Source organism: Muscardinus avellanarius, assembly GCF_963383645.1.
Source record: "Muscardinus avellanarius genome assembly, chromosome: 9".
In the NCBI taxonomy this organism is placed as follows: domain Eukaryota; kingdom Metazoa; phylum Chordata; class Mammalia; order Rodentia; family Gliridae; genus Muscardinus; species Muscardinus avellanarius.
Window position 1 is genome coordinate 9,198,346 of NC_137795.1, and position 12,224 is coordinate 9,210,569.

At 45.4% G+C, this 12,224-nt stretch overlaps 1 protein-coding gene across 1 annotated transcript in view; it reads right to left on the reverse strand.

The window, feature by feature from the left end:
• Positions 1-12,224, reverse strand: part of CPVL (carboxypeptidase vitellogenic like) — a gene marked incomplete at both ends in the record, with an annotated part of 118,657 nt that overhangs the window by 67,291 nt on the left and 39,142 nt on the right. The window contains one exon of the mRNA XM_080701991.1: positions 317-439. Within this exon, the coding sequence (XP_080558117.1) occupies positions 317-439 (123 nt within the window). The remainder of the gene's footprint in view (positions 1-316; positions 440-12,224) is intronic.

Sequence of the window (12,224 nt, forward strand, 5' to 3'; positions counted from 1 at the left end):
ACGTGGTACAACTTTGAATCTCATTGAGTTATATAATTACAATGCACCAATAAAGTTGTTGTTGTTGTTTGTGGTACTGGGGGTGGAAGCCAAGGGCCTTCTACCTCTGGGCTATACCTCGACCTATTTTATATTTTATTTGGAAACAGGGTCTCACTAAGTTGCTGAAAGCCTCACTCAGTAGCTGAGGCTGGCTTCGAACCTGCGCGATCCTTCTGTCTCAGCCTCCCAAGCGCGGGGATTACAAGCGTGCGCCACCACGCCTGGCTTGTTTTATTTATTTATTTTTAAGGTAAAGGAAAACCAAGATACCTACCGATTCGGGATCAGAATATGCATCTCCAAGAGCGATTCCTTTCAGGTGGATCTTGAACTCCCTCACAGGGTTGAGGGAATGGATGTAGTGAGCAATGGCAGGCACGTACTTCCCTGCATAGGACTGAGAAAGACAAATGTTGAAAGGGACCGCTACGAACGACGCTCGCACAATGATGTGTGCTTATGCTAACTAAAATAACACGGACACCTTGGTATTTCCATATGAGGTATACCATCTAGTTCTTAACCTCAAAGTGGCAATTTCACAACAAAGAAAGTTCTCTTTCCTTTTCCTTCCTTCCTTCCTTCCTTCCTTCCTTCCTTCCTTCTTTCCTTTCTTTTTTCCTTCCTTCTTGTCATACCAAAGAGTATCAAGTGACATGCAAATTGCAGGTTAGGGTACACACACACACACACACACACACACACACACACACACCAAATAACAAGCATGCAATAGCTGAGCATTCCAATTTCCTCCCCAAATAAAGTAACACCAGCCAGTGAACACAATTCGGCCACCTGTGGGGCTTTTCTTACCAGACAGTGTCATTCAAAGTTTTAATTAATGGGGAAAAAAATCAAAGTCTAAACTTAAGACTTCAAAACCCATAAAATGATGCCCTTTTTAAAAATCAACTTGTATGAGAGGACTAGGAAAAGAGGAAAGGAAAAAATAATATTTTTTGGCCACTAAAATTTTCACTTGCACTTATCTCTATTTTCAGCCTTTTGAAGCACAAAAATATTTTGTGTGCATCCTTTCCCTCATCAAACATGGTACCACGTCTTCTTTAGGCTATGAGGACAAAGGGAAACTACTGGCTCAATAATATTTGAAAAACAGTTTTATATTTTTTCCATCAGAGGCTGCCCTCTTGACATCCCCACCGGGGCGTCCGACAATGAACTCGCTGTTCCGAACGAGGACCCGGGTCTCCGAGCCTTTGCACAGCCTCCCTTTCCATTTATGTTGCTATTCCATATTTCCCTTTCTCTCTTTCTCCTTTCAATCTTCTTCCTCCATTCATTCAATGGCACAGGCCAAAAATCTTGGTACCATTCTGTAGCTTGTCCTTTGGCAGCCCCTGTGCATCCACCAGCCACGCACATGAACTCTACCTTTTCAATGGAAACAAGCCCCAAGGCCAGTGTCTTCTCACGCCCGCTTTCTCGGGGGGCTCCACCTACCACCTCTTGTCAGGTGGCTGCAGGAATCTCTTCACCCCTCCCCTGTTTTGCCCCCCCCCACATCCAGTCTATGTTCAAGAGAGTGAGCCTGCCGCAACGTAAACCAGACCACGCCACTCTGCTGCTGAAGTCCTTTGCTCAAGTCCCACCTGCCTCAGAGGAAAAGCAAAGCGCTTTCTCTGGAGCATGAAGGCTGTTCCCTTCACTGACCCCATCCTCGACTGCCTTTTTCTCATTGTCTCCAGCCTCACTAGGTCTCCTAATGTCCCTGGCTCCTGACAAGCATCTGCCCGCCAGGTCTTTGCATGTGCTCCTGCCTCCACCTGGACAGCTCTTCCCCAGAGACCCACACAGCTCAGCCCCCCACATGAGCGAGGCCTTCTGCGATTCCTTCCCTCGCTTCCCAATCTAAAATGTCAACATTCCTTCCTTCCTATTCCATATTTTCCTTTCTCTCTTTCTCCTTTCAATCCTTCTTCTCCAACAACCTCTTTCTCGTTTATCATGTGCGTGGCTATTTTCCCACTCATACTAGGAGTCACAATTTCCTAACACAGGGACAGGCATCACTTTGTTTATTTGAACCCGCTGTGCCTGTTCATCTGTTAATGCTCAGTAAACAGTTGTTGAATGAATGAGTCTATGATAATGGATCATAGATAACAATGAATGAATGAATAATACAGGTTAAAAACAGTGATGCATGTGTGCTCAAAGTAGACTAGAAGCCTTCTCTGGGTACCTATCTCAGGTCCTCACGTGATCTCCAAAGCTGTCCAGAGATCTATAATTAAAAAGCTACGAACACCCAAGAGCTTTCCTTTAATCCATACCCTAATCACATGCTGGAGATACCACGATTCCCATTCAAGATAGGCAGGGTATCAACTCAAGGTAGAAACAGTAGTAAAGCCAGAATTGAACACAACCTAACACGAACTATTCCAAAACCTGAATTCCTTCCAAGTTTGGATAAAAGGATATTACTTAAGTGATGTCTGTAAGATCTCCTCGTCAATGTAGTCTTCTTGAAGAACAATAATTATTTGGGCAAAGCATTGAGCCAAAGCAATGTATTCGTTCATTCTTGTGAGTGTGTTTTAGCTACCTTGTGATATAAAGATGTGTTTCGTGTCTGAAACTCAGTTCATTGCCGAACTATGCTACGTTCTCATTAGTGGCAATTAGTGAACAGTCTTTATATAAAATTTCTGTAAGATGACAAAAAGCACATTTTCTTGAGTAACCATTCACCAATGGCTGTGTTGGGCACCCTGTCTGTTAACATAATGTAGGACAGTTGAGGAGACACAGAGGTGAATAAAGAACAGAACCTGCCTTTGTCAAGCTCGCACTTTCATTGAAAATACATCCTGGAAGGCTTGTCTTAACCCCATGGGGCAAAGTTAACCATGTCATGAATTTTAATTACCATGATTATCCTGCACAAACGAAGTATATGGAAACATACTTGAAAAACAAATGACTTCCCTGGCATTACTTCTAAACATGTTTTTCTCTATTGGAAATTGGTACAAATGCTTAAAAGTATATGCTCCCATGCTACTCTCAGGTTGCTTAACTGTTAGACCTGGTACCAAACACCTCTCTTGACTCTTTCTGGGATGGATGGGACATGGACTTTAAGTTGCTATACAAGGAGTTATGGAACATTAAGCCTAAAACATCCCCATTTTTGTAGCATCTTCCCCATGCAACCGCCTGGGATAAAACCAGGCAGGAAATGAAGGAGCCCACTGTACTCCTAAGCATCTGCAGTGATATGTAAACCAGGCTCTCCACCTGCTTTGATGTGAGTCCACTTACAGTGAACATTATTTTCTTACAGTTAGCAATGAGTAAAACAGATGCAATGTGCATCTTGGTCACACGTATGCCTGGAAGTCTATCCAGGCTTCTTGACTCCATGGCTCTCCTTCCTCTCATCAAATCACACTTCAGTCGACGGTCCTGGAATGCGCTGTGGGTCTCTGGTCTCCCTGTGCTGGGACCCAGTCCTGTTTTAGCCATTGCATGCTTGCTGAGCTGACCCATGTATGAAAACCAAGATGGCGAGATAGGCAGTTCAATGATCACTCCCCAAACCAGATTCTTCAATATTCGGTTCACATCTGCCACCCTAACAGTGAAGATGTCTACCTCAGACTTTTCTATTTTGCTTCTAATGACTATCACCCACTTTCTTGCTTTGTGTCAGTGTGACAAATCCTTCACTGCCTGTCCCATCGATCATTCTGCTGGTTGAGTGACTCAGGCGGCCACACAGTAGGCAATTATGGGATTATTTTATGGAAAACAGTCACTGAAACATTATAATGAAATCTCAATTATTTTCACCCTCTTTGTTGAGATGTATGTATATTTTTTTTGTTTGCAAAAACAGACCTGTTCTTCTCGAATGATTTAATTCTCAATTTAACAATTCTCTGGACACCATAGACACTTCAAAGGAACACCAGACAATAAATCACGTATGGTATGTTGTGCTTAGCTTTCTCCTTCCTGTGTATATTATGAATAGAACAGAATCTCCTATTTGGGGAGGGGGTGAGATTTAGATGTGGCTGCCTTATGAGTTAGGAAGGAATTACATGGTCCCTTAGGCTTAACACTGTGATTCTGTAATCTGAAGAACCCTTTCTCCTTTTGTTCTGTACTCTGCCTGAATTCCTGACAATGACAACCACACCCAGGGCCCGAGCGCTCCATCCTGTGGTTCCTCGACCTCCCCACAGCTCTCGCCAGTGTGGGCAGCAGCTGGTCGGCAAAGGCCCTGACGTCTGGGAGTGAACACCAACCTTCGAACTTCAGATCAGATCCTGGCCTCATAAAAGCACAGAGCAACATCAAAGCAATTAGGAGAGTAGAGAAGAAAAGTGCAGCCAGAGACTATCTGACACGTTATTTCAGAATTTGGCAGTGACCTTCAGATGAGGAACTCAGCCAGATGTGTGTGTGTGTGCCCGTGCGTGCGCGCGCACACACACCTTACGGGACAACTCAAACAAGGTTCGAAATTGACACATCTGGGTTCTGGTCTCTCTTTATTACTCCTTCCTAGCATTTAAAGGAGCTCAAGCTGCCAATTCTAGCACTGCTCTTGTTTGGTTAGTTTTCCCCATGGCGACGCTGTTTGAATGCACTTCCAACAAGGAGGACCAGAGATCTTAGGGTGTGTTTGTGTACTCTTGCGTTTGCTGGAGCTTAAAGAAGCAGTAAACCTCCCGTTCTCCTGCTACATCAGAAGGATGTCGGAATTCAGCTCTCGACTTTTTATTTCCCCCATGAGAAAAGGCCTGGACATCACAGCCTCAGAGTTGTTTTGAGTCTCTGTCTGCAGGCTTTCTCAGTACTTTATGTTTGGAACAGCCTAATGGGAATCACGTGATGAGCACATGGTACTTGTAAAAATAGTCCAGCGAGAATGTAAAGCTTGGTCCATTACCCAGATGTGTAAAAGTACAATGAAATTAGACTTAAGAAACTTTTCATTGTGTATTCAGTCTGAATCTCTCTCTCCCACCTTGCATGCTTCAACAACAGTCATAGCAGGCTTACTTTCAAGGGAGGAAAAGAGCTCTCATATCTAGAATCAAGCTTTCGTGAACTCCTCCAGAAGGAAAAAAGAGCGTCATAGAATCATATCATAATGGAAACAATGTCCTCTTGCAGAAATATCACAGGTGTTACTCCTCTCTAAGCTACTGTCAGCCGGCTGTATTTTCTACTGATGCTCAGTAGAAAGACAAACAAGGAGATTCAGTTACCCTCATCCTCTGCCTTGCCTCTTGGTGGACATTTCATGGCAAAACTTGCAGAGCTTGACCGGTGTTAATGAGCAATGGCTTTTGAAGTGAAACACAGTAAAATTGGAACCCAAAGTTTCCCAATTTAGAGTTAGGCTTTAGTTTCTAACCTCCACCTGGCAGAGAGGGGTTCGTGAGGGGGGAGCAAGGGTGTCGACCTCAGCAATGAGGTGTTCAGGATGCTGAGGAACACTCTGAACCCCTTGTCCTGCTCGGTCCCCACTTCCCTGGCCACTGAGCTGAAATGGTCCTTCATGCCTGGCCAGTGAGACCTCTGTCACCAAAAGAAATGTGGTGGGTTCCCTTCTGGAAGAACTTGTACTCATACCGAAGTCTAACTCCTCCCAGGCACAAACTAAGGTAGAAGGACCCCCATTCTCGATGGTGGCTCAGAAGGAACAAGAGAATTTCAATGCCTAGATGAGAATTTCATACATACACAGAAAGCCACGAAGACCGGTGTTAGACCCAGGTGATACAGTGCCAGGTTTGGACTAGAGCAGCCTTGACATCATCTGGCCCTGGGGTAGTTGGAATCTTATTTTGCTTGTGGATCTTGTTTCCTCTGAGGAGGAATGGTCAGTTCAGAAAATTAATGAACCAGAGAAGCTGGAACTTCGGTGCTGCTATGGTAATCTCTACCACTTCCTAGACATTTCTAGACCATGCGTCATCTAATTTCGAGACCACACTGCCGCAATTAAAAACAAGGCCTCTAACAAGAATATGATTTTATCACAGCATCTATTTCTCTTGAATATGAGCTTAAAAAGGAATTGCAAAATCTGCAGGCATAGACACATAGCAGGAACATTGTGATCTGTAGCCAACCTGGAGTCACAGAAGCTGAAGCTGAGGTGCATGCGGCCTTCCAAATGATATGTTCCCTTTTAGTGTTGAGAATATGCTTCTTTAAAGGAAAAAAAAAATCCATCAGTGACAGGCACAGGTGAACCACACATCCTTTCTCCGTTTCCTCTGACCTTAGCGCCAAAGTTGGAGAGAGCCAGCTTACAGCCAACCGACTCAAGCAGATGAATAAACCCTTTTGTTTAAAACAGAGGTGATGGTTAATTTGACTTTTAAATAAAGAGTCTGAACACCCTGGGCCACAGTCGGCCAACTGAGCCTTTTGTTTGCTCCGTGTAGATAAAATTCAGAAGGCTGAAGCTGCATAACAGTCTAACGACATTTCCTGTCCCCAGCCTGGCCACCTCATCTCATCAGGTTCAATTGCTGCCTCTGTGCTGCTCAGTCTGGCAAGTTAGTTCACACCACACCAAGCTTAGAATGACTTCTGATAGACTCTGACTCTTCTCCATGCAATTAAGGAATCAGTAAATACGTATTGATTTGATTTGGATATGCTCTCCAAAAGCCAGGGGCCCAATGTGAAAACAGTTCCATATGTCCTTGTTCAGTTCTTTGGGTCGCAGCTTGAACCTTGATTTTTGTATTATTAAACTCATTAAATAGCCACAAATCCGTTTTCAATTCTAAAAGAAAACACTGGCCAGTGCAGATGGACATAATTGAAAATAGACATTTGTCATGGGCTCAAGAGTTCAGAACAGCTTGAACGCTATCTCATAAAATTCAGCAAGTTTCCAAGCCTTGAAAAAATAATTGCATTCCAAGGACTTCAGGTCTTTATATCGTTTGAAACTTCTACTTACTCTATAAAACTTTACGATCAAAGCCAAGTCCTTATGATTAAAACTAAGTCTTGGCCAGAGAGACAGAGACATTCAAAGAGCCGGGGAGCTTCTTTTCTCTTTGTATAAGGTTACAACCCTAGAGATCTGCAGGAAACACGAAAGGAGTTGCCTGACTCCCTTCTCTGGAAAGAGATCTGCTCTGTGGGAAGAGGCAGGTTGTGGAGACAGTGCGGTTTCCAGGGGCAGGACAGCTCCAGAGAGCATCTCTGCAAGCAGGGTCGCGGCCTGCAGCCGATTCTTACAGCTCCATCTTTAGGCTTTGTGGTGTCCAGCTGCATAGGTTTCAGTTCTAGACCTTCTGCTCTCTTGCTGGGTTGCCTTGGTAAAGCATACCTAACCTCCCCAAGCCTTGGTCACCTCGCCCTAAAATGGGGATAGTAATAGTAACTGCCTCATAAAGTGGCCTTAAAGAAGGTAAGGCATGAAGCAGTGCTTGGCGAAATGCCTGCTGGGTGGTCCATTCTAAATAAATATTCTTGTATGAGGATCTACTAAATATTCTTTTTTTTTTTTTTTTTTTGCGGGTCTGGGGATAGAACCCAGGGGCATTCGACCTCCAAGCTACACCCCCTGTCCTATTTTTTATTCTTTATTTTGAAACTGGGTCTCACTGAGTTGCAGAGGGCCTAAGTAGCTGAGGCTGTCCTCAAACCGCTATCCTCCAGTCTCAGACTCCCGAATGCTGGGATTACAAGCATGCGCCACCACGGCTATGAGATATTCTTCACCCCCCAGATGTTTCTAGATGTTCTATAGACACACACACACACACACACACACACACACACTCACACTCACACACATTGGGGGTTGAACTCTGTGGCATACTACCTCTGAGCTATACCTCCAGCCCGTTTGAAAATTTTTTATTTTGATATAGGCTGGCTAAATTGCTGAGGTTGGCCTCAAACCTGCAATCCTCCAATTTTAGCCTCGTAAGTACTGGGATTACAGGCCTGCACCACTGCACCTGGCTGAACTAAATGTTCTTGAAGCTCCCTTCTAGCCACAATGTGCAATGCCCTGGAGGCTGGACTTGCAGGAGAGCAGGGTCAATTATCATTGCAGAATGATCACTGGCCTATCACCAGGGTCGTTCTCCACCCCACTTAGATGTCACCCCTCTACCTGCACGCCAGTGCCTTTCAGTCCCCCATTACAACATCCTGCTGTGGGTAGCACTGTTCTCTACTCAGACACAAACATGTTGTACCTGTGCGGAACTAGGTTCAGTGTATCAGTCCTTTCTAATGCACAGTGAGCTGAGAAGTCAGAATGCAGGACAGAAGAAGAACAGTCGTTACAAGGTTGGGAAGAAGCATGGAAGAGAAATAATCCCGAGCACAATATAACCAAGGAGAGGGAGGATTAGGTGGGAGGCTGGGCCGAGAGTGGGCCTGGAAAATAAGAAATTGGAAAGGTGCATCCTAGGGCCTGGGGCTGGGAGGGACGGCGACGGAGGGCGATGCCAAGAGGCTGGGGAGGTGTCACCGGGGTTTTTACTTTAATAACAGCCTCATGTCAATTCACTCTGTATCCTTCACTAGACACGGAGTATTGTAGGAATCAAATTCTACATGGCTCTTGCTCCGGGGGAAGCCTGTGCTTTAACCCAAAAGATTATCATGATTTCAACAAAGGTTGTCAGGCACCGTGCTCCCCACTGTCCTTCCCCATGTGGGTAAAAAGAAAGCATCAAGGTCACTTACAATTGTATAAATAGCTCCAGAATTTCGCCTACGTTGGCCCTTGTGAACCTACTTCTAAAGGGAGACCCTGCCCTTTCTTGCTGATGGAGAAGAGATGCCCAGTTTTGCCCACCTGTCCTGCCATTCTGGAAGTGTTTCCGCCCCTCTCCACAATCACCCATGAGCACTGTTTCCTGGGTGCAGAGCGTGAAGCTGTACCCTCAGAAAACTCGGGGCTGGACCTTCCTCCCTTGGCCCGCCCTCCCGCCTGCCTGCCTTCCAGTGAGGGCTGTTTTGTTTAACCTGGAGCTGGGCTGGGAGGCTGGAGAGGACTCCAAAGTGCGTTTGTGCCTCAAGAGCAAGAGCAGGCTCACTAACAGTCACTGGCTTGGAAAGGATAACACTTAGAAAGAAAGTTAATTACGGGAATTAAACACAGCTTGTTTCTTTTTGAAGTACATTTTTTTCATGTCTCGAGGAGGGGTGATTTACAGACACATTTGTCTCTCTTTAGAGAAAATGAATTCCAGTTGGTGCTCTAGGCAGAAATGCGGCGAAGGAAGAAGGAAGGAGACAAAGGTGCTTCTCCCTTCTCCTTGGCGTGCACCGCGGCCCGTGCGGCTCACTCTGGTGTGCGGTGCCTGGGCCACGCAGCAGGGCCCAGGAGCCTGCGTGGGTCCAGACACATCTGGCTGCTTTCCATGTAAAAAGCCAAAGAACCAGACTCCTAATAATTTCTGCACTGTCTTTATCTTCAGGTACAACAAATTATTATTATCGTTAATTTATGATTATTTGATACCGGGGATTGAACCCAGGGCCTAGTCTACCACTTGGCCCTTTATATTTTTAATTTTGAAACAGGGTCTCACTAAGTTGCTGAAGCTAGCTTCAAACCTGCCATCCTCCTATCTTAGCCTCCCAAGTACAGCTGCCAAATATGGCTGTAGGTACAGCTCAGTAGTAGAGCGTGTGCTTAGCATGCACGAGGCCCCAGGTTTGATCCCTAGCCCCTCAAATTCCCCACACACATTATTTCAAAAATGATAGGTACAAAATAGAAGAGTCCATGCCACAGCCCAGCAATGAGTGTGCTGAGCATCGATTCCCCCCTCAGCCCCTGTCTCCGTGCAGGGCCACATGTGTTGGGGCCATAAGAGAAGAAGCCAGCTTTTCAACATGAATGGTAATAAGAGGCATCATGTGTTGGGTGCTCAGCACAGCTGATCAGTATGCTAAGTAGCTGAGGAGGATTATTTAATTAAATGCTCAAAACAATGAGATGCAATAGGTACCATGATTATCTCCAGACTCCCTTACACCAAAGTCAGGGCTCTGCGCAGCTGCTCCAGACCCCAGGAGCTTCCCTGGCTCGGGGCACACGAATGGGAAGGGTGTCGGGCTGGTGCATCTGCACCAAAACGTGGGAAACCACTTGTGAGTTAGGCATTTATTCTTCAAGGATGATGCTATGAATTCAGCGGCATTAGGCTCAGAAAACCAAGGGCCATGTGTTTGCTCTCAGATGTGCAAGCCAGAGAACAAAGGAAAGAAAGAGAACCTGGTGAGAATAAGGAAAGAGACCAGCAGATTAGTGGGAGGGGAGAAGAGAGGAGAGGAGAGCAGAGGACAGGAGAAGGACGGAAATGAGACCTTTGGGGAAGGAAGCAGACCAAGTAATGTTATGTGCGTAGAAACATATTACTGAGCCAGGCGCGGTGGCGCACGCTTGTAATCCCTGCGCTTGGGAGGCGGAGACAGGAGGATCACGCAGGTTCAAAGCCAGCCACACTGGCTTAAGAGACCCTGTTTCCAAATTTTAAAAAGTATAAAAATAGGTCTGGGAGTGTAACCCAGAAGTAGAAGGGTTTCCAGGAAACCCAGTACCACAACACACACACACACAAAAGAAACAAACAAACATATATATTACTGTGAATCTCGCTATCATGAACAATTAAAATGCACAAAAATCTTTTAAAAAATGAGCAATATTATTTGTTTAGTCTCTCTAAGCGTGTGAGGAAAAGTTCAGAAAAGAATGGGACTTTTTTTTTCTTGAAAAATCTTTAACACTTCTTTTGGGGGGAGTGCGATAGTGGAGAGAGGGTGGTGGGTTGGTAGTATGTTAAAACTGCAATTATAGACAGATGCAGTCAAAGTCTAGGTAACTGCAGTTAAACTTCTAAGAAAGCAAAATATCCCTGGAAGTGATCTAATTTAAAAGCCAACCCCTCTGATTTTAAGATGAAAACCAGAGCCCCAGACAGGTTAAAAAGACTTTTCCAGAATCATCCAGCAAGCTCCCAGGCCTCCTAATTATTAATCCAGAATTCCTTCCATTTCTCCATTCTGCCTCAGGACCTTAAAACTGCAGACCAGAGGGAGCCAAGTCGACTGGAGAAGCATAGCGTCCTCATATTAATAGACCTTCAAGGCGACATTATTTAGCGTGTTCCTTCTAGAGAGAAATGCAAAAGATGTGTCCTCAGACAGAATGGCTCTCGTGTCATTCTTAAGGGGCCGCGGCTGCCTGGCCACATCCCCACCCCCGGCCCTGCCTGCCTTCATCCACATCTTCTTTCGTCAACCAGAAAGCACAGGTTCCCTTGAGAGCACTCTTCCTGGCAGCAAAGAATATAAAAGAAAAATCATCCTTTCCCACACACATTTGGAAATTACATGCATAAAACCACCAGGCAGAAATAAAATAGACAAGTCATATTTTTCATCCAGGACTTGGCAGCTTCGCTGAGCATTCAACATCATGTTTAACAGCGTTGCCACACTACTCCCCAGACAAGGAATCGCACACTAAACAGCTCTCTCTTCTTCTGGGGAGGGAGAGGGAGCACTTTCCGGGGTTGCTGCCAAATGACAGAAGTGTCACTTCCTGTCCTTCCACCCACCCTGTCTCTGAAACTGGTTAAACAGGCAAAACAGCAGGGAATTGTTGGTAGAGGTCCTAAATAATCTCAACTGGACAATTGGCTATAGAAAAGCTTAAGCATAGTGTGCAAAACAGTCACAATATCCTTTCCAAAGGGCTCAGAAAGAGAAGAAAGCAGGCCCAAGATGAGAAAGCTCCTACCTCGCCATTCCTTTGGAAAACAGAGACTATTTTGTTCTCATTTGCAGATGTGGCTACTGAGCCCTTCCTCTGGTGCCCTGTGGACCTTCTTCTGGAGATTACTCATCTCTCAAAGACGAGTCTTGAGGTTCAGAGTGTGAGGACTCCAACATGACCCTGAGCCTCCCAGGCACTGGGGTAGGCCTTGGGCACCATGCCGTCCCTCCAACCCCAGTTACTGCTTCTCAGATGAAGATGGGATTCAAATACATTATGTGAAATTTCAGAGGATGGAAGGAACTATTGGTGAAGAAGCTGGGCTAGTATGCTAGACCTGGACCTGGATGGAGAGGAGGGTCAGGGGTACCTGTTCTTACCAGCAGGTTTGCACCGAATCTAAGCACGGAGGAGA